Here is a 23847-nt window from a genome sequence, read left to right as displayed (position 1 = left end):
TCCGTCCCTGTCGGTTCCCACGCGCTTGCCTTTCGGACCCCCCCGGCTTGGTAGGCCGCGAGCTCACAGGCTACCTGCTCCACTACCTTCCTGGCTTGGGGACCTTCGGGCCGTAGCCACCGCCCCATTTTTCCCCAAAAGTCGAAGGCCTGCGCTCGGGCTGGCTTCTCTGGGTCAAACTGCCAGGACCTCCATTCAGCCGCCTGCTGACCTGGCGTTATGCCGTAGCGTGTCAGGATCTCCTGTTTCAGGAAGTCATAATTCGCGGCCTTCTCCTCAGGGAGATCGTAATAGGTGCGCTGCGCGGGTCCCTTCAGGTAGGGCGCGATAATAGACGCCCACTTGGACCGCTGCCACTCGTTCCGGGTGGCCGTCCGTTCAAAAATGCCGAGGTACGACTCTACATCATCGGCCTCGGTTATAGGCACCAAAGGCGGGGGTGTAGGACGAGGTGGATCAGGTCTTACTCTCCAAGCCTCAGCCAACTGGGTCCTCGTCTGTTCCAACTCCCTGCTGGTAGCGGCTTGAGCCTGTTGTAGGGCGACGATCTGTGCACTCATCCCCTGAAGCATCGCATTCAAGTCCTGTCATTCAGTCATTTCCTTCGGACAATTATCCTGCTGACTACGCCAATGTAAAAGACTCAATATGAGGCAGCAAAAAGGTTTGGGGTTTTCCAGCCCCGTATATTGTCTGCAATCCACAATTCAAAATTCAAAAAAAGATCAGGTCAAAAGTATAAACAAACAGTTCATACACACGACGCCATTCTAGGCGTCGGCGGCCATTTTATAGGGGAGGAGCCGTAAGTGGAGGAATGCTGGGAAGGAGGCGTGAGGGATGACGAGACTGCTGACGTCAGGGAAGATGGCGGAGGAAGGGCGGAAGTGGACGTACTGCGGGAAAGGTCCTATGGCGGAGCATCTTTATTTCTGGAAAACAAAGGAGAAAGGTTAGTACCCTGCCACTCCCTGCCGGCGAACGTCTTTCGATGCGTTTTAAGGTCCATCCGCGGCCTGCTACTCGCGCATGCGTGACAATATATATATATATATATATGACAGCAACACTCATCACTCACAACAGTGACAAAACAATTACATTGACAATCATGTTACGTTATTTTCAAAATGTTTCCTTTTCTTTTTCATTACTTCTTTAACACACTACTTCTCCGCTGTGAAGCGCGGGTATTTTGCTAGTATACTAATAAAAGGCAAATCCCTCACTGACTGACTGACTGACTGACTGACTCATCACTAATTGTCCAACTTCCCGTATAGGTAGAAGGCTGCAATTTGGCAGGTTCATTCCTTACTTACAAAAGTTAAGCAGGTTTCATTTCGCAATTCTACACGTAACAGTCATAACAGTCATAACAGTCGACAACGTCCGCCATGTTGAACTTTCTTATTTATGGCCCCATCTTCATGAAATTTGGTAGGCAGCTTCCCTGCGCTAACCGAAACCGATGTACGTTTTATTTCGGTGGTATGACGCCACTGTCAGCCGCCATATTGCACTTTCCAACATCAGACTCACTGACTCACTGACTCACTGATCTCTAATTCTCCAACTTCCCGTGTAGGTAGAAGGCTGAAATTTTACAGGCTCATTCCTTACAGCTTACTTACAAAAGTTAAGCAGGTTTCATTTCGAAATTCTACGTGTAACGGTCAACAACGTTCGCCGTGTGGAACTTTCTTATTTATGGCCCCATCTTCACGAAATTTGTACCTACTTATTTCGGTGGTATGACGCCACTGTTGGCCGCCATATTGAACTTTCCAATGGTCTTTGTTACTTATGGGCCCATCTTAAAGAAATTTGGTAGCGGGTTCCCAACGCTAACTGAATCCTACTTACATACATATATACGTCCATAACCTGCAGCTCGGTCACCGTGTGAGGCGGCGTTGGGTCCCCCATCCCAACGCCTCCCACGTTGTTGGCTAACTGCCTATATAAGGCCGTCCGTCGCTCCAGTCTCTACTTTCCCTTCCTTGCTTCGCCACGGGATTCACGTCTCCCGGGTGATAACTGCAGCATTTTTATTTAATCTACAGCTTCTCCGCTGTTTTATTGTTCATTTATTATGATTATAGTTATTGTGTAGGTATTTTAGACTTACTTTACATTGTTCAGGTACCCATTTCCTTTATCGTTCCAACCGTACCCCCATTAACATGTCTATCGAGGTGATCACTATTGATCAAAGAACTGTCACTTACCGAGTGGTTCCCATGCACGGAGATGGCACCTACCTTTTCCATTCTCTTTGTTACATATTGCACGGCCATATCAGGCTCACTCTTGATATCTGGAGAAACATTGTGTCTTATGTATTGAATGACTGGGACAGGTTCAAGGTGTGGACTGATGACGGTACAGGAGATAATTATACTACACAGGAGCACTATAAGAGTGAAATGCTTAAGCCCTTCACCTATGCATCTGCATGTGAGTTGATGGCTGCCGCTGAATTGTTCAGTTGTCGCTTTCAAGTGTAACGAAATGGCCAAATATTTTACACCTTTTCGACAACCACCAATGCCTCTTAAACATCTTAGATTTACAGGTGACGATTTCAGTAGTGGACACTTTGATGTTTATGAATGTTTAAACTCTCAAAAGCTGGATGTGAAGTTATCGATGAAACCGGTTGTATGCTTACAACGCTTGACAAATGCCGAATGTCACTTCAACACAAGTACTGCAAATACTGTCGTAATTGAAACAAAACATAAAACTCAAACCGATTATGACAGCAGCAATTGAAGCTGTGAGATTTGAGGCAAGATTACTTTCACATGGCCAACTGTACGTTGCATGCTCAATAGTAAGCTCAGTGCACAGCTTGGTCATATTACAACCGGAGGGCCGAACTCACAATGTGGTATACAAAGAGATCCTTAACAAATAATTATTGGTATATTTTCCCTCAGTTTAAAAAGGTTTAATTTTCTTCTTAATAAAAATTTTAAGGCAGTACTTTGCCGCTGCGAAGCACGGGTATTTTGCTAGTACTATATAAAACAGAGATGCCCCTCGGTCTACCTTAACAATATCCTTAGATCCATCTGTAAACATTGTCACCATTCCATAATAATTTTGAAATAACATACTGGTCCACTTTTAGACTTTTAGACATATGAGAATTATCTGCTTTTATTAAAAAACTAGGCTCACCCGCCTTTTAAGGCGACCGACTTTTAAGTTGACCACTTCTTAAGGCAATTCAATATGTAGATCAATTTGATATTTTATACAAACTCATTAATTTGGTTATATTGCATTTGAGCGGTATTACTTTAATACTCATAGTTTCTATTATTTTTGTGATGAAGTTTCTACTTTTTTTCTATATTGAGGTCACCCTTTTGAACCCCCCTGATATTTACTACGCGGTGATGCATTTGTACTCCATCAACATTAATTATTTCCAGAGACATAATTTTGTCTATTTTTCCAGCGAATCACGCACAAAAGCAAGGGAACGATGGGAGCACCAAAGCCAAAGAACTCTGCTCACATCATGTCACTTCGTACCGCAAGCTGCAAGTAGTAAGTCTAGGATAAGCGGAATACTGCTACGCTTTCCACTCACGGGACGGAAGGACAATCCCAACCGCTTTTATATAGTAAGAAAGAAGAAGAAGATATCGCACAGTCTGAAGTAGAAAATCATCTTTTACCTGGAAAAACGAAACTACAAATCCCATTGTGCATTGCAAAATGGACGTGTGTGAAACTCCGTGCTACTCGCACAGTCTGGAGTAGAAAATCATCTTTTACCTGGAAAAACAAAACTACAAATCCCCTCGTGCATTGCAAAATGGAACTCTGCGCCTGCGTAGCACTCATGGGACGGAAGGACACCCGACTGCTTTTATATAGAAGGATATCTACTGATGTACAAAAAACCAAGGTGGGGTTACAGATAGCAGCACAACATCTGAAAAACCAATAAACGCATGTTTTCATTAAGCACAGAACTCACCTACCCAAACCTACAGATACTTCTCTCATGACGTTCCCAACAATCTCTTCATATATACATTAGAACACTCTAGATGAGAACAGGCCATTCAGCCCAACAAAGCTTGCCAGTCCTATCCACTTATTTCTTCCATGAAAACATTAAGTCGAGTTTTAACGTCTTACTGTCTACCACACTACTTGGTAGCTTATTCCAAGTGTCTATTGTTCTTTGTGCAATGAAAAATTTCCTAATGCTTGTGCAACAAACAATGAAATTTACCCTTAACAAGTTTCCAACTGTTTCCCCGTGTTCTTGATAAAGTCATTTTAAAATAACAGTCTCGATCCACTGTATGTATTCCCTTCATAATTTTAAACACTTCAGTCATGTCACCTCTTAATCTTTTTTTCCTTAAACTGTAAAGGCTCAGCTCTTTTAATTTTTCCTCATAATTCAACCCCTGTAGACCTGGAATCAGCCTAGTCACTCTTCTCTAGGCCTTTTCTAGTGCTGCTATGTCCTTTTTGTAGCCTGGAAACCAAAACTGCACACAGTACGCAAGATGAGGCCTCACCAGTGCATTATAAAGGTTGAGCATAACCTCCTTGGATTTGTACTCCATACATCGTGCTATGTAACCTAACATTCTGTTAGCCTTCTTAATGGCTACTGAACACTGTTGGGAAGTTGATAGCTTAGAGTCCACTATGACTCCTAAATCCTTCTCATAAGGTGTACTCTTGATTTTCCAACCGCCCATTGTGTATTCAAACCTAATATTTTTACTTCCTATGTGTAATACTTTACATTTACTGACATTAAATTTCATCTGCCACAAATATGCCCAAGCCAGTGTGCTATCCAAGTCCTACTGTAATGATGTAACGGATTCCAAATTATCTGCTAATCCACCTATCTTGGTATCATCTACAAACTTAACCAGCTTGTTACTTATATTCCTATCTAAATCATTTATATATATTAAAAATAGGAGCGGCTCTAGCACTGACCCCTGTGGAGCGCCACTCTTAACATCGGCCAGTTCTGATGAGGTTCCTCGCACCATCACCCTCTGCTTCCTGTGTCTGAGCCAATTCTATACCCATCTAAAAACATCACCCTGAACTCCCACTTCTTTTAATTTGTGGCACCTTCTCAAATGCTTTCTGAAAGTCCAGATAAATAATATCATAACCTCCACTTTGATTGTATCCTTTTGTTGCCTCCTCGTAGAATTCCAGCATGTTAGTAAAACATGACCTCCCTCTTATGAACCCATGCTGACTGTTCAGAATAACTCCTGCCCTTGCCAGGTGTTGCTCAATCAATTCAAGAGGAAGGAGCGAACACGGGATATGTTACGGAGGTGAAAGTAAGAAAGTTTCTTAATGTGATTTATGTGGGCGGAATAAGAGAGGGAGGAATCAAAAATGACACCAAGATTCTTTGCAGTAGAGGCAGGTCTGATGAGATCACCGCCAAGATGGACTGGGAAGGAGCTCATTTTATCAAGTTGCATTTTAGTCCCAATTTGCAAGAGTGCAGTTTTGTTGCAATTTAATTAAGGTCACATAATCAAAGGGAAACTGTGCTTTTTAACTATTCATCTGTAATAAAATCAAGTGAGATTTTGAGCTATTTCTCTGTTCTGCTTTCCATTCTTGTCAAACTGCTTTTAAAGGTGTTTTACCTGTGGCAGAGTTTGCTAATAAAGTTTTAAATCACTCGGAAGTTAAGGCATCTCATTTAAAGAACTTCTACGAGTTTAAGCTACCTCTTTTTAATTTAATATGTCTCTTCATCTGTGTGGCTGAGTACTTATTTGTGATATCTGCTTGAGGGTTCTGCCCCATAAACTGGCCGACACTTTCATTAGATCTTATATGATCCAGACGAGCGGAAGCCCCAATTTGTCCCAGTCTGTGTAAGGAGCTAATAGCCCAGAAAAATAAGCCAGGAGATGGAAATACATCAGAAGGAACCACCAAGACAGTGACCTAAATAACAGTTCAAAGGTTAAAATAAGATGAAGAAAAATTAGGAATTAAATCCAAAATCAAGCAGTAGTCAAAAACAAGAGGCTAACTAATAACCTTTTCTTTTGTTTTAATGGAGTTTTTAGATTTAGAAAAAATCCTCAAACTTTAATGTCAATTATACCTCTCTTACTTGAATATTAAGATCAGATTTATAAAACTTACAAAAAGAGTTGTGAAATGTATGTACATAACATCCCCCGTACGCATTGGGATATATAAATGAAAACTTGATAGGAGAACAGGCGCATATTTACAGCAACTCTGACCCATCTGTACACAACATTTTGGAGATACTGGAAAATGGTGACTCTGATAAAATAGGGTAATGATGTCAAACCAGAAAACTGATGAGTTGTGTATAATTCATATCACTGAGATGTTTTAATATTGTGTGTTGACGTGACAAGCATAATAAACCTCAAGAGTGGTGAATATGAAGTACAGACTTTTAGTTCTCTTTTTAAAAAGGGCAAAGCTCATATTTGCACTGAAGAACATTTTGTTTTTTTTTGTCAGTTTATATTTATATTGGCTACTTGTTATCAGCACTCATGATTACAAACCAAAGCTCAGTTAAAACACTCGCACAGAAACACAGAAAGCTCTACATCTCATGCCCTACAGTCTATTCATAGCCTAATGGCAGGAAGGGAAGTGTGACACAACATGGCTTGAGGACAGTGCAAATGGTCATATACAAAGTTTCTTTTATGTGGAATTGCTCCCTGTACACTTTTTACTATTTTATTACTTGACATGGATTTTTACACTCCGAGACTCGCCTATTCAAGTAGTCAGCTTAATGCACTGAGAAGAAATGCTTATGCCGGTGTGGTTCCTTATTTACCTGACGAGGTAAGAAGACGATATCGGGCAGCCAGCGGCGCAAAGATAAAAGATAAGATTAAATCGAGACAACTTGAGAGAAAATGGCGTTATAAACCATCGGTGCCTTCTGTGATCCTGGGAAATGTAAACTCACTACCAAATAAGATCGACGAACTGGCTGTGCTGGTGAAAAATGTCAGAACCTACAGAGAATGCAGCTTGCTGTGTTTTAGTGAAACATGGCTAACAACTACCATCCCAGATGCTAACGTGGAGCTACCCAGGTTTAGCACAGTTAGAGCGGACAGAGACGCAAGTACCTGTGGAAAGAAGAAAGGAGGAGGACTCGCTCTCTATGTCAATACAAAGTGGTGCAACTCAGGACATGTAAACGTTAAAATCTCCAATTCCTGCAGGGACATCGAACTGTTGGCTGTAAGTCTGCCCCTATTACTTGCCCAGAGAGTTTGGACACGTGATTGTTGTTATTGTTTACATCCCCCTCAAGCGAGCGCGAGATGGCGAGTGACATCATCCATTCCGCAGTTGCTAAGTTACAAACGCAGCACCCTGAGGCACTTGTGCTAATCGCTGGAGACTTTAACCATGTAACGCTGGACAAAACATTACCTGCCTTCTCCCAGTATGTGGATTGTAACACTCGGGAAATAGGACTATCGATCTACTGTATGCAAGCGTTAAAGACGCATACAGCGCCACCCCGCTGCCTGCGCTTGGGAAAGCAGATCATAACCTGGTTCTGCTTCAGCCTCAATACAAACCAAGAGTGAGGGCGCTACCTACAACCACACTCATTCAGGAAGTGGTCCCCTGAGGCAGAGCAGGCTCTGAGAGACTGCTTTGGAACTACAGACTGGGATATATTGCTTGGGTCACATAGTGAGAACATTGAAGAGGCTGTTGAATGCACAACTGATTACATCAACTTCTGTATGGACATTGTAGTTCCAGTAAGAACAGTATGCTGCTATGCTAACAACAAGCCATGGATTACAAGTGACATCAAGGGCCTTTTGAACCAGAAGAAAAGGGCTTTTAAAGGTGGTGATCAGCATGAGCTCAAGCGTGCAGAAGGAACTCCGAGTCCAGCTCAGGGCGAAAGAGCAGTACAGGAGAAAGCTGGAGCAGAAGTTGCAGAACAACAGCATGAAGGAAGTGTGGGATGGGATGAAGATTATCACTGGCTGCAGCTCAAGCGGTGCCGCCATCGAGACAGACGTGGAGAGAGCAAACCAAATGAACAACTTCTTTAATAGGTTTGATCACTAACCCACTCTCACCTCGAGTACTGCATCCTCCAACCATCCTTCTGCTGATACCAGCATAGGTGAGACATCCCCACCCACAATTACAGCAGCCCAGGTGAGCAGAGAGCTGAAAAGACTTTGTGCCAGCAAAGCAGCGGGTCCAGATGGTGTATCGCCACGACTGCTGAAGGCCTGTGCGTTGGAACTGGGGAGTCCTCTACAGCATCTTCAACCTGAGCCTGGAACAGGGAGAGTCCCAAGGCTTTGGAAAACATCTTGTATCACCCCGTCCCAAAGGTATCACGTCCTAGTGAGCTGAATGACTTCCGGCCTGTTGCTCTGACGTCACATCTGATGAAGACCATGGAGCGGCTGCTGCTTCACCACCTGAGGCCACAGGTCCGCACCCTCGACCCTCTGCAGTTCGCATACCAGGAGAAGGTGGGAGGGAGGATGCCATCATCTATATGCTACACGATCCCTCTCCCACCTGGACAGAGGCAGTGGTGCTGTAAGAATTATGTTTTGGACTTCTCTAGCGCCTTCAACACCATCCAACCTCTGCTCCTTAGAGACAAGCTGACTGAGATGGGAGTAGACTCACACCTGGTGGCATGGATTGTGGACTATCTTACAGACAGACCTCAATATGTGCGTCTTGGGAACTGCAGGTCTGACATTGTGTTCAGCAATACAGGGCGCACAGGGGACTGTACTTTCTCGGTCCTGTTCAATCTATATACATCAGACTTCCAATATGACTCGAGTCCTGCCACGTGCAAAAGTTCGCTGATGACACTGCTATTGTGGGCTGCATCAGGAGTGGGCAGGAGGAGGAGTACAGAAAGTTAATCAAAGACTTTGTTAAATGGTGCGACTCAAACCACTTACACCTTAACACCAGCAAGACCAAGGAGCTGGTGGTGGATTTTAGGAGGCCCAGGCCCCTCATGGACCCTGTGATCATCAGAGGTGACTGTGTGCAGACCTATAAATATCTGGGAGTGCAGCTGGATGACAAATTGGACTGGACTGCCAATACTGATGCTCTATGTAAGAAAGGTCAGAGCAGACTATACTTTCTGAGAAGGTTGGCATCCTTCAACATCTGCAGTAAGATGCTGCAGATGTTCTACCAGACGGTTGTGGCGAGTGCCCTCTTCTACGCGGTGGTGTGCTGGGGTGGCAGCATAAAGATGAAAGACGCCTCACGCCTGGACAAACTTGTTAAGAAGGCAGGCTCTATTGTAGGATTAAAGTTGGACAGTTTAACATCTGTGGCAGAGCGACGGGCACTAAGCAAACTCCTGTCAATCATGAATAATCCACTGCATCCACTTAACAGTGTCATCTCCAGGCAGAGGAGTAGCTTCAGTGATAGACTTTTGTCACTGTCCTGTTCCACTGACAGACTGAGGAGATCGTTCCTCCCCCACACTATGTGACTCTTCAATTCCACCCGGGGGAGTAAATGCTAACATTAATTTTGTTTTTATTTTTTTCATTTTTATTACTATTTAATTTAATATTGTTTCTTTGTATCAGTATACTGCTGCTGGATTATGTGAATTTCCCCTTGGGATTAATAAAGTATCTATCTATCTATCTATCTATCTATCTATCTATCTATGGAAATGAGCCTTTAGGGCCCAGCAGGATATTTTGCCCATGATGATGACTGGCTTTTGGGCTGATTTAGACTTTCAAGAGACCCTCTGTTGGAACTACGTGTTGAGCCGGGCCTGACATTAGGAAGACAGATTGCGTGAAATCAGGCTAAACCAGTTTATATGTAGGTTTAAACAATGGTCAGCTTTTTAATCAAACACAACAACCAGAGGGGGCTGGCTGACAGGTCAGGAATATCAGTTCCTTCATGCCTGCTGTGCTGGAAATCATAAGTGAATGACCAGACACTACATTCAGTTTCCATATGATCTGGTTGAAAATGCCAACATAAAAAGGAAATTTACAGGACTGTCCGATTCTCCTAATGCAAATGTGGCAGGTCACAGCACTCATATTACAATAAGGGCAGCTAGCGAGAGTGACTCTGCTTTTATAACCTGTAGGCAGTGACATACTATTAATGCACAAAGCATCCAGATGCCAAGTGGAGACTGAGAAATGTGGCTCGGTTTGCTAGGTCAACCCATGATTCAGTTATTTTGATGACTTGCTGAAGGTGCTATACATGATGGCTGGCTTGTTGGTGAGGTAACTGGCTGAACCCTCAGTGTTTCCTGTGGCCTGCACTATTCAATGTAACAGCAGTCATGTCATTACATATGCCAGATAATGTCGGCTACCCTCTCAAACGTTGGTCCCTTAGGCTTTTCCCAGCCCCTCAGAGCACAGAGGAGGAATAGGACCATAGGACTCTTCATGTCCAATTGCCGATGTCTGGATGTGTCTCGAGGAAGGCTGCTCTTCCAACCATTGTGCAACTGCAGCATCGTGAATTCATATGTATGAGGTTCATAAGCATAGTTCAGGTGTGACAGCCTAGTGGGGTCTGAAACACATTTACAAGATGATTGTAATATATAAATTTAAATTATGAAGAAATGTGTGTTTATAAATCAGATTTTATTTTGATCTAGGCCTTTTCCTGTTTGTGGAGTGCACAATCTTGCAGTAAAGTCTCAAATCAAAATGGCGACAAGACAACATCTCCATCAAGCTGGTAAAATAAACCAACCAAACTGACCAAAAAAATTCAACTAACTCAAAAAATAATTCATACAGGTAGTTGTCAACTTATGACCGCACATGCGTCTCATGGTCAAATGAAAGTTTTTGCCACTCCAGCTCCATATGCCGTGACTTATTCATCTCAATCTCAGTGTATTATTTGTCTTACAATTACAGGGAAAAAAACAATTGATCTTGGCACAAAAAACAAGAGATCTAGCATTATAAGGAACGAAAGAAAATAAATGTGATTGCATGTGACTTTAAGTTATGCCATTGTAACCGATGTTCACGGCACACGCTGTACTGCTGCACTCTGGCTTTGAATCTGGTTAACCTCCAAAGCTTCTGCATTGTGACTCACAATGTCCCACTTCATGTGAACCACCACAAAGGGGTAATGAAACAACACTGAGCTACTTTAACTTTTATTGTTTATTATTAACAGGTTGTAATGTTAAAACAGAAAACATTTGAGTGCTCAAACTCTGCTAGTACAATTCCTCCCCTTACAGTTAATACAATGAACACTGGGCGAGGCTCATGCTAATGATGTAACAAAGGATTCATGAAGCTGTTAAAGGTTCTGTGCTCATGCGAGAAACAAAATTGACGAAACAGTCATCTAGTAGTTTGTAATGAGGATAAACCAGCGAGAGTGAGACACAGACACAGTAAAAAAATGAAAATTCTTTATCAAAAAAACAAGGTGATATCAGCAATATCATTATTAGTGAAATATCAAAATAGCAAGTCCACCAAACCACATTTCCCAGGTGTATGAATTAAAAATGATAAAATAACGAAAATCCAAATCAGAACAGTAAGAACACAACAAGAACTCCAGTCCTTTTCCTTTCTCCCTTTTCCATTCTATTCAAGGGAACCAATGACTTTCTAAAAAGAAAAATAACTCAAATTAAACTAATGTCCAGGTTGCCTCATCATCCTCACTCTCAACCCTCAGGCTGCTCAGAAAGACTTTGATACACAATTTACTAACGACAGAATCAAAGGGGAAAAGACGAAGACGACCTCTAGCGTCTATCTTCCCGTTTTGTAATTCCATGGGTTTTTGAGCTCCAGTCCCTGTGGTCTCCCCTCCCAGATCCTTCCAATCATCTTGTGCAACTTCACGCAGGTTATACTATGTCTTGTAATCCAGAAGGAACCCTAGAAGTCCATGACACACACTCACACACATGTGCAGCCATGAACACTCCAAATTCAGTTACTTCCCTGCAAGTAATTTCAGTTCTTTTCTCTCCCTCGGACCCTTAAATTCACAGAGACAGCTTTTCTAACTTCATCATTTTCCTATGCGAGTTGGCACATCGTGTTGGGATGCCTTGGCCTGTCCAGAGGCTCAAATGAGTTGCTCCATAAATCCCCCTAACACTGCCTTAGACATGTGCACCCACACAGCTGCCCAGCTGTTTCCTTCACCGGAACTTTCGTCTGCATCAACTTCTGCTCCCAAGTTACAAGCTTTGTGTAAATCTTTAAGCAGATGAAAAAGTCCATAAATAGTTACACCTCCAACACTGACTCCATAGAGCGACCCATCACAGATGCGCCTTTGGAGTTATGTTATGATGTGTATTTGCTTTTAATTTTTCCTGACTCCTTTTTGTGTTTGTTCACTCTTCATTTCCTCCCGTTTGGGGTTTTGAATGTTGTTGAATTCAATTTCAAAATTTTCCCAGGCATAAATTTAAAGTTGCTGAACTATGTTTGCATATTTATGTAGCACCATGTTTATTAAACTTGGGCTGGGACAACGCAGAACTTAGTGCCATTACAACGATGGCATAAAGTTCCACACTGTACTGTACACTTCTGGGTTATCCTAGATTGTGGATCCATTCTGAAAATGTAGCACGTTGTCTAGTTCAGTATTCCTGTCTTTTAATTCCCCACTCTGAATTTTTGACTACCAATTAGTTTTGTGTTGTGACTTCTACTGGTAATGAGCTTGGCCTGGTATTTTCACTGTATCTCGTCTTCTGGTTCCATGTTCTTTAAATCGTCCTCAAAATCACCGTAGACAAAATACAGCCATGTGAAAAAGTGCTCTCCATGAAATTGTTTTTCTTTTCTAACGTATGTGATCATATCAAGATTTGATCTGCATTTAAAAAGTATCTTCAGATAAAAATAAAACAATTATAATTTAACTTTACAATAATTTTTTTCAATGAAAAATGAACAGATATTCAATTTCCTTCATTGAAAAATCTGGAGTGGTCTCCCCTTATTTTTCTTGATAACTCAGAAATGGGGATGTATATTTGAGGAGTAAACCACAAGACAAACATTATATTTTTATATTATGTACATTAAAGAACCATCAACAACATATCAAATCAAATTAATAACATATCGAATAATTATTATAAAAGTAAAGTTAAATAAATCAAACTATGCAGCTGCATAAATAAAAAAGTACCACTTCCGGTTAGCGGAAATAGCTCAAAAGTTGATAGAAATCTATGTTTTGTACCTAATACCTGTATGCAAAATTTGGTTAACCTAACTGAAAGCATACGCAAGTTATCGTGTTTTACATACATACACACACACACACAGTCACACAAATAGACAGACACACAGACATAATTCCAAAAATGGTATTTTCTGACTCAGGGAGGTTTAAAACATAGAGATTCATCAAAACCTTGAAATCAAATTTTTGGACAACTACAATACTTTCCCTACGAGAAAGTAAATCGGACTCAGGGAGGTCTAAAATGTCGAGATCCATCAAAATCTCTAGGTTGAATTTTTAGATGATTACAATACTTTTCCTATACTTTGTATACAAGAAAGTAAAAAAGTAAGCAGACTCTTGGAGCTAATTGCGGGCATTGTCCCCTTTGGTGGAAACAACCTCAACTAGCAGACTCTGTCATCAGCTGGGAGAAAGGTTCCCCCGCTCTTCCATGAAGAATTCTTTCTGTGTGATGTTTAAGGGGTGTGTTATGTTCACAACCTGTTTCAGATCCTCCCACAGAATCTCAAGGGGATTCAGATGCCCACTTTGAATTGACCATTCCACGACCCTTTATTTCTTTTGTTTTCAGCCATTCCTTGGTGGATTTACTGGTATGTTTAGGGTCATTGTCATGTTGCAAGGATCACTTTTCGTTGAGCTTCAATCTTGTGACAGATGGTCTCATATTAACTTTAAGCACTCTCTGGTATGATAAAATTCATAGTGGGTTCTCCAGTGGCCAGGACCTGAAGTAGCAATGCAGCTCTAGACTGTTCTGTTTCAACCACCATACTTCACAGTTGTTATCAGGTTCTTCTGGTCAAATGTTTCACCAAGCATGTTTTCTGATACTAAGGCCAAATAATTGTGCCTCCTCTGTCCAGAACGAATTGTTCCAGAAGTCCTGCTCACTCTCTAGGTATTCATAGGCAAACTGTCGTCTTGCCCTCATATTCTTTCTGCATGGCAAAAGCTCCCTCCTGGCACACTTCCCATGTAGATCTAACTTGTAGTCTTTTTCAAATGGTAGACTCTTGCCACTTTGACATCAACAGTAGCAGGCACTACCTATGATGAAATTCTGGGGTTCTAAGAAACTTCTCTCAGCATCTTGCATTCCACTTTCAGGCTGAACATCTGTACAAGTAGACAGTTGTTGGCAGTCTTCTCCAGTTGTGGATGGTCTTCTGGTTTGTGAAATGGTACATTTCCAATAATTTGGAGATATTTTAAAATTCATTCTCAGACTCATTGGCATCTACAACCTTCTTTCTTAAGGTCTCAGGGATCAAAATAGGCTGATAACACACACTTCAACAACACAGAGCAAACCAAGCTAAACGTCTGAGGTTTAAATAAGGCAGGTTCCTCCGAGATCTTTTTCATGACGTTCTTATCATTTGCACCTGATTCTAATGTTAGGAATTTGAAGCAGGGCCGGCTCTACGCTGGGGCAAGGGGGGGCAATGCCCCCTTAAACAAACATCCTGCCCCCTTAAATCAAACTTTTAGAAGTTGGGAAAGAAAATAATAGATAACCCACAAACTGAATATGGACGAGATTTACTACAGTAGCTGAAAAATCCACTGGAAAATGCACAAATGAGATGATAGGTTTCACCTCTTGTTCGCTCTTTCCCTCGGCGTGCACTGTTTGTCCGCAGCTCAAACGGCACTGGGCAGAGATCCCCCACTCACCCTCCCCCCAGCTAAACATCCAATCACTGTTAGTATGCAAATGACCCGGTGTCAGGTTTCTCAGTAGGCAGGGCTGCGCAACAGCGGTAGGCTTTGAGGAAGCATCAAATCTCTGTCGTCAAAATCACAGCGACTCGTGAGATAATTAACAACAACTAAAAAATACATTTGTATTTGTGCAGTCAATGGGGGACTAGTCCATTGTTCTTCTCACAGTTTCAGTCTGGTAGAGAAGTGTTTCTTTCTTCTTTGTGTCGGGGCCTGTCTGCTGCATAGAGCCGACTGGAGGACCTGTGTCTGTCCGTCTGTCAGACCCCGACACAAAGCCCCACCTCAGCTTTCAACTCTGCACTCAAGTTTTCTCGTTTCATATACTGATGAAATCACAGCGATTTTAGTAAAGTTTAATTACTTTCCTCCCCAGCTTCCAGCAGTTCACAAAGGGAAAGTTAATGCTGTGAGATGCATCCTTTTTCCCAAGCTTTTAAAAAGTGTGACGCTGCTCCTGGCTGTACCAATAGCAGTAGCAATGATCAGAGACAGCAACTAGCATGTCTGCTCCTGTGGCATCAACAGGCACTGCTTCTCCTGTACCTCTGCCAACAATTGCTGCCCCAAAGCAACCCGCTCAGCTACCCAGTGACTTAAATGGTAATACACCATCCCAGCCAATACTGGGTAGTTACCCCAAACGTGTATTTGGTGGTACAACATTAAGATCATTCAATCCTGCCTGGTACGCACACGACCATGGCTGGAGTACTCTGTTGTGCGGGGCATGCTTCTGTTTCCCATGTAGGAAATATGGCAGCACAGTTAATGATAGGGATGTAGTTTTTACCTTAACTGGTTTTAACAACTGGAAAGCAACACTTGATTGAGACAACAGGCTACAGAGGCATGTGTCCAGCCACAACCATGTGCATGCTTCAACCATCTGGACTGAGCATAAAAGCAGAGAGGCCACAGGGGGGACCTGTGTAAGGATATCCAAAATACAATTATCCAAACACTGGCTGACATGGTGCTTGGAGAGGTCAGGAAAAAATATGAAAGTGCTGATTCTGCAGGGTTTTGCCTCAAAAGTGCTGGGACCAGGGATAGGTGCAATGTGGAAAATGTGTCTGTGATAATACGGTTTGTCAGAAATTCCATGCCAGAGGAGCATCTTATTGGGTTGCTCGACTTGCAACAACTTGATGCAGAGTACATCACCTCCGAGATGCTGTTACACCTTTCTGATGCTGGCTACTGTGCTGACAGTATACTTAGCCAGTGTTATGATGGGGCTTCTGTGACGAGTGGGGTTAGAGGTGGGGTACAAGCTCTGCTCCAAAAGAAGCTTGACAGATATGTCCCATACATCCACTGCTACAACCACTAACTGCACTTAGTGGTTGTGCATGCCATGCAGAGTTAGCCGTGTGCAAAAGATTTTTTAGCCTATCTAGTTCACTCTACAACTTTTTTCACCACCACTATGTGCTCAATAAACATGATGCACCTTGTCTAAAAGGCTGCTTGAGATCAGATGGACAAGCCACTATGAGGTGACAAGGTGCACTGTGGACAATCAAGAACAAATCCTTAGTATCCTATCTGAGATGACAGAGGATGATGATGCTGCAGTTGACCTGTGCACAGAGGCATGAGGCCTGCTATGCCAAATTAAGAGGCATCACTTCTTTGAGATTGGAAAGTTCCTAGTGTGGGTGCTTGGTGTCTTGAAACCAGCAAATGCTATTCTACAGTCTCAGTCAGTTGATCTGTGCAGTGCTTCTGAGGTTGTTAGTGCAGCACTGGGCTCTTTAAAAAACATCCGTGAGGATGACTGTTGGGAGTGTCATCTCCTGCTGAGGATGAGTCACATCCAACAAAGGGAAGGAGAACAATGAGCAAACACCTGGGTCAAAGTATTGTGCTCTCAACCTTGGGCCATACAGACTCTAGTGACCCTAGCATTTCCCCCCACCAGTCTCTGAAAAGATCCTTGATCAAAATCCTTGACAGGGCCATTTCAGAAATGGAAACTAGATTTTCACACAAGAATATTGACCTGATGAGAGCCACATCTAGTCTTGCACCCAAATCTAGCACATTTCTAGATCCCACCCTGTTGCACCCTCTGGCTGTGATGGCTGGCACTGTAGCAGATGTTGTAAGTCTGAAAAATGAAGTTCTTGTGGCAAAACAGATGCTGCTCAAAAAAATGTTTAAAGGAAACAGACCTGTCCACTGTGTGTAAACTCCTGCAGGAGTACAAGGAAGCCTTTCCTGAGTTGCATAAATTGTATGTAACAGCCCTGGTAATTGGTGTGTCTTCAGCATCATGTGAGAGTTCCTTCTCCACTTTGTCACGGGTCCTAACCCCCTATAGTCGTACCATGTTACATAAAAGAAAGAGGAATTTGGTGATCTTGTCCCATGAGAAGTCCATAACAAATAACTTGGATATGTATGAATTTGTAAGAGTTTTTGCAAAGGGAAAAAGGAGACTGTTATTGTAGAGTGGATTGAGGAGAAAGGAGAGCGGAGCTGTTTAGTAGCAAACAGAGAGTTCAGTTGACTGCAAAACAAACAAGACAAAAAAAGAAGAAAAAAGTTCAAATGTTCTGTTCTAAATCTGATGTGTTCTACAAATTAGTTTGAGAATTGTAGAAAAAGACATGGTGAATTGTTTTGTTTTTAATTATTATGCCAACCCTTTTTAGTTTTGTAAATATTGGCTATATTGAGAGGTCTTATTTTATTCTTATTTTATTTTGCAAATTTATTTGAGAATTAGTCCATCCAAATAACATACATTTGATGTTGTTGGTTGTAAAGATCTGGATGGATGTTTTATTTTATTCTTTATTTTATTTTTTTATTTTTCAAGACTTGGTGAATTGATTTTTTTTTTATAACTTGGCCTACCCTTTTTAGTTTTGTTAGTATTGGCAATAGTGAGACGTGTTATTGTTGGGTTCTAATCTATTTGATATAGGCCATCCAATTAAGGTAAATGTCATGTTTTTAGTTGTTATAATTTGATGAGGAATATTTTATTTTATTTTTTGTTGTTTTATTTTTCAGTTTTCCTCCTGAGGGATTACCACCTTATCGTGGTCAGGGGGTTTGCGTGCCTCAGTGACCCTAAGAGCTACACCAGCAGAAGCTTAGCCTTCAGGTGGGACACCCAAGTTGGACAGGTCTTAGGGTAGAGGCAAAGTGCAATCCAATTATATGACAAAAACAGTTATCTAGAGCACCCCCACCCCTTTCCCGCCTCCGTCGTCACCACGTGCCCCCTTCACATTTCTGTCTGCCCCCTCATATATGCCTGTCTAGAACCGGCCCAGATTTGAGGTAGTGATAAATGTAGAAGTTTGCTTAATTTTTCCAAATTTGAAATTTAAATTAAACAATGGACTGCAAAATCTAAATGTGGCATGATGTCTGTTATATCACCTTTATCTATAGATCCTGTTTAAATGAAGATCATATCTTCACATGTTAATGTGTTTTAAAAAGAAGGGTGAACTTAATTTTTCATGACAGAATATATTTCAGGTGGCGCAGTGGGTAGAGCTGCTGACTTGCAGTAAGGAGACCTGGGTTCGCTTCCCAGTTCCTCCCTGTGTGGAATTTGCATGTTCTCCCCGAGTCTGCGTGGGTTTCCTCCTGGTGCTCCAGTTTCCTCCCACAGTCCAAAGACATGCAGGTTAGGTGCATTGGCCATCCTAAATTGTGCTTGGTGTGTGGGTGTGTGTGCCCTGAGATGGGCTGGCGCCCTGCCTGGGATTTGTTCCTGCCTTATGCCCTGTGTGGGCTGGGATTGACTCCAGCAGACCCCCATGATCCTGTGTTAGGATATAGCAGGTTTACAATGACTGATGACTGACTGAATATATTTCTTAATATTACCAAAATAATATTTCATCTTTTGATAGTGCATAAGTTAATTGTATACAAAATGTCATAAAACATGATTCGAGCCCTGCAAGTTGGTAAATTTCTCCTCATGGTATTATTCTGAGATGTGGTTAAGCATCTTTTAGCATCTAGAACAGCATTTTAATAACAGCAGTGTTGTGAATATTCTAAGGTATAGCTGTAATACAGTTAATGCAGAAGAAAAGTAAAATAATATATATAAAAAAAAACTTCAGAAGGTGCCATCTACATACCAGACCCCACCCCCCAACCACCTCTGCAAATAGGACGCTGGGTTAACAATTTTCATTGAGCTGTTTGAACTTTGATCAGTTGTAAGGAATAATGCTGTTTAAAACATCTGTTTTGTTAGTATATCCATAATTCTCTTCTCTGCAAGCATGAGCTTTTCAGACCTACTGGATGACATTGGAGGTCAGGGTCGTTTCCAGTTCATCAATACCATTTTGTTGATCATACCTGGAATTCTAATGGCCAGTCATCCTCTTCTTCAGAATTTTTCTGCAGCTGTTCCAGATCATCACTGTCAGACAGCCAACAACACTGTACCAGGCAGCAGCTGGAACTTCACCAGTTCTGATGTTCTTCTCAAGGCTTACATTCCTGTGGATGAGGGAACAAAACTCTCCAAGTGTTTGCAATTCTCAAAGCCACAGTGGCACCTGACTTTTCAAAATGCAAGCTTTGTGAACATCACAGAAACTCAAAAAACACCGTGTCAGCATGGCTGGTCCTACGACAGAACTGAGTTCTCTGAGACAATTGTGACAGAGGTAGGAGAAACTTTATTAAAGAATTCTAAGGTAGTTCATTCTTTACTCCCATTTGATTTTAAAGGGAGTGGGTGAGACTATCTATCTATCTATCTATCTATCTATCTATCTATCTATCTATCTATCTATCTATCTATCTATCTATCATATTGTATATAGAGCTTATCTATCTATCTATCTATCTATCTATCTATCTATCTATCTATCTATCTATCTATCTATCTATCATATTGTATATAGAGCTTATCTATCTATCTATCTATCTATCTATCTATCTATCTATCTATCTATCTATCTATCTATCTATCTATCTATCTATCTATCTATCTATCATATTGTATAAAGAGCTCATCTATCTGTCTATCTATCTATCCTGCTGGCTGTGTGTTGCTCATTTAGTGCTGTCTGGGGCGGGCGTGTTCGAGTCGTGGGAAGCCGACGGGCGTCTCTGTCTCTGTGTAAGTCTCTATTTTCTAATTTTTTCTTTTCTCTTATTTGTTTTTTTTTTTTCTTTTCTTAGAGATTTTTTTTAGAATTGTTTTTGTTTTTTGATAGTCTTTACTGTTAAGACTTGGCTTTGGCGGTTATCGCCATGACCGTGTCCAAAGGCAGGGCTCCTGGTTTGTTTCCATCATGGCACTAAGGTCCTGGAGGACCCTCAGGTTTCTGCCGAGGCTTGTGTGGTGGGAGTAGGAAAAGTAGTTGGTTATAAAAATGTCCTAACTGCCTCCAGAATGAATAAGTCTGTGGCTGTTTTTTTAAACGATGAATCTCTCGTAAATACACTTGTTGAAGAAGGGGTTGTTATAAATGGCGTATTAGTTCCTGTCCTGCCGTTATCAGCGCCTGCGAAGAAAGTTATTGTCTGTAATGTTCCACCTTTCTTATAAAACGATATTTTACTAAGGGAATTGAGATGTTATTGGCAGATTATGTCTGATATAGTGTTAATCCCACTTGGCTGCAAGTGGTTAAAACATGAGGATCTAAACGTGGCCCTCAGGTCTAAGGTGGAGGGCAATGATTATGTAGTGTTTGTAACTTCTGATTCAATGCGATGCTTTAACTGAGGCAGAGCTGGACACAAGGCGGCACAGTGCAAACATGAGCCCGTAGTGATGCTGGGCGGCTCCGCTCCGATCAAGGAGAACACTGACAGGGTTAACGATGAAAACTGTGAGTCTGAGTATGAAAGTGAGGTGGAGAATATGGAGAAAGATAGGTCTGAGTGTAATGAGCGGTTGTATGGAGCGGCCCGAAAATATTCTGTCTAAAGACGCTCCAGTAAAGAGTGTGCTTCTTGTTGCAGAGGATATGGCGGCTTAAACTGAAAGTGCTGTGAGTAAATTGAGCACAGAGCCTGAGACCAGTAGCAGTGAGGGGACGACATTGAACACTCTTTCCGACGGAGTTGCGCCAGTCGCCTCCGCTGTGAATGAGTCTCAGGCAAATGATGAAACTGCACGAGTGCAAGCAGCTGAAGACGCGGTGCTGATAAAGCATATCCCGGAGCAAGCCGTGGAAAGGCAGATGACTGAGAAGCCAATGGATGAGGTGTGTGAAGTGGAGAGTGGGAATGCAAGTGTAAGCAAGAGGGATGAGATTTTCAAAGTGCCCCATCATAAATGAAAGATTAAATGGGAGAATATGAAGTCTGCAAAGAAAAGCCTTGTGTCCAGTGAGCCATCCAGTGAACGCAGCAATTAGTTTAAGAGTTACTGTGATGTGGGCGATAGGGAGGATGAGGGTAGTGTTACTGACACCTCCGTGAGAAGCGAGTCCTCATCAAGATACACACTGGGAGGCGGATACAGCACAGTAAGTATACGGTATTTTTTAAAATTTATTGAGGGCAAGAGAGAGGTTAAAGTGGAGGAACACTTCCCAGACGTTCAGCTCTTCCTGGTGTCAGCACAGAGGGTGATGCGCAATGCCGTGCAGCTTGGCATGGACCAGGAAAAGGCTAAAGCTCTGGATTTGGGGAATATTTTATAAATATGATAAGGCTCTTATATACTAATATTTTTGCAGTTTTAAAAATCAGTGGTTCTTTGAGTGCCCCGTTCTCAGTAAAGAGAGGAATTCGACAGGGCTGTGCCTTATCTGGAATGTTCTACACTTTGTCTATTGAACCATTTTTATGTCAGATAAGTCGCAGACTGCAGGGTGTGAGTTTTCCTATGTGCCCAAATGTTACTTTTAAATATTTGGCTCACGTTGATGATGTTGTCATTTTTATCATGTCAAATAATGACATTAAAATGTTAATCTAATGTCAACAAATATTTGAGAGAATATCTTCAGCAAAAATCAACTGGGCCAAAAGTACCGCTTTTTTACTTGGATCTTGGACAGCAAGTTCACCACCAGATCGGCCCTTAGAAATTAAGTGGGACAGAAGGTGTTTTAGATATCTCGAGGTGGTGATGGGTGCTGAGGGAGTGGACAGAAGTAATTGTGAAGGATTTTTAGATAAAGTAACTATGCAACTGAACAAATGGAGGTGGATTGTGTCTAAGCTGTCTTACAGGGGCGAGCGATTGTTATTAACAATTTGATAGCTTCTATGCTCCTCCTGGACCCTCCTCCTGGACTTTTACACAGAATCCAGAAACTTCTGGCTGATTTTTTTGGGTTGGCCTACAGTGGATAAAACAAAGTGTGATCTTTTTGCCTTTGGAAGAGGGTGATCAGGGGCTTATTGACGTTGTCTCTAAAGTTGCACAATTTAGACTTCAGGTTCTGCAGAAAGTTTTTTTTGTTTTTTACCCTTTGAGTTGGAGAGAGCTGATGTTGGGTTTCTTCCGTCGAGTGGGAGGCTTAGGCTTAGACAACTTCTAGTGATGAACATTCACAAAATGGACCTGTCCAGCCTACCCCATTTTTACAAGGGAGTCCTATTAACATGGCACTTTGTTTTTAAAAGAAACTTTGTTACATCTGGTTGGTTGGCTGATGAGCCTTTAGTTTTCAACTCTGTTTTTTCATGTCCTCTGTTGTTCAGCGATAGTTTTGTTAAAACACTCATCACACATCAAATACTTACACTATCCCAAATTTACGATGACAGCAAGAAGTCTTTTATTGACCCAGCAGTGCTATCTTCAGTACTGGGGGTCAAGTCGGTCAGAACAGTTCAGAGTTTTTTATCATTCATGGCCAAAGATTATCATTGGCTGAACAACTCGATAAGAGCAGCAAACACAGAGATGGTGGTCTGCCCTGCTATTGAACTGTCCTCGCTCACCGACAATACGTTGTGAAATTCTATAAAGGGGAAGTCGTGAGCTTTTAATCTTTGTCAAAGGGGGACCTTTATAAATATTGTATTAAAAGTATACACTTTGCAGCACTAAAAACAGTTATTGACACGCCATGGAGAGAAAATCTGGGGGTGGACCTGCTTGGAGGGAGCTACTGTATATAAGCCCCCAAATAAGAAAAGAACAGCTGACCTGCAATGGAGAATTCTGAATTGTTAATATTTTCATTTTTATGTTCACAATAAAGGTCTTTTTTAAAAATAAAAAAATATCTATCTATCTATCTATCCATTATCCAACCTGCTATATCCTAACTACAGGGTCACGGGGGTCTGCTGGAGTCAGTCCCAGCCAACACAGGGCGCAAGGCAGGAAACAAACCCTGGGCAGGGTAATAGCCCACTGCAGATCTATCTCATTAAAATGTAATTATCTGCAAAGTATTTATTTTAGTATTTTCTTAAAAAAAATGTAGATACTGTATTCCTTGAAGTGATTAAAGGTACTTTGCACTAATTGGATAAGAACAAACAAGAGGACACCATTTGGTGCTTTGTGTTTAACGGTTCAGTATCTCTCAGTGTGTGTTACTTAGCTTTTGGCTCAAGATCTCTAACTGCCTTCAACTTAAAGAAACCCTTATGCAGTGCAATATATCCAAAAAAGTAAATGGCTACGTCTTTTAAGATATTGTAACTTATATAGAGTTTAAATATGTATTTTTAATATTATACAGTATATGAAATATAAAGAAATCTGTAGTTCCCTTAATAAATGGTAACAAACACATTTCCAAATATATTACGACATGTATATGACATGCAATATGCCGTGTGTGTCCAGACCTTAGACAGATAATTCATGTTTTTTAT

At 41.7% G+C, this 23847-nt stretch overlaps 1 protein-coding gene across 2 annotated transcripts in view; it reads left to right on the top strand.

Annotated features, from left to right (window-relative positions):
- The first annotated feature begins 19247 nt into the window (after positions 1–19247).
- The window catches only part of LOC120539331 (solute carrier family 22 member 6-A-like), a 54744-nt gene continuing 50144 nt past the window's right edge, over positions 19248–23847 (top strand). For both annotated transcript variants that reach the window (XM_039769306.1, XM_039769307.1), the window contains exon 1: positions 19248–19712. In XM_039769306.1, coding sequence (XP_039625240.1) covers positions 19320–19712 — 393 coding nt within the window. In that variant the 5' untranslated portion in view covers positions 19248–19319. The remainder of the gene's footprint in view (positions 19713–23847) is intronic.

Source organism: Polypterus senegalus, chromosome 11 (assembly GCF_016835505.1).
Source record: "Polypterus senegalus isolate Bchr_013 chromosome 11, ASM1683550v1, whole genome shotgun sequence".
NCBI lineage: Eukaryota > Metazoa > Chordata > Cladistia > Polypteriformes > Polypteridae > Polypterus > Polypterus senegalus.
Note: the sequence above shows the minus strand (reverse complement) of the source record. Positions and strands in the feature narration are given on the sequence as shown.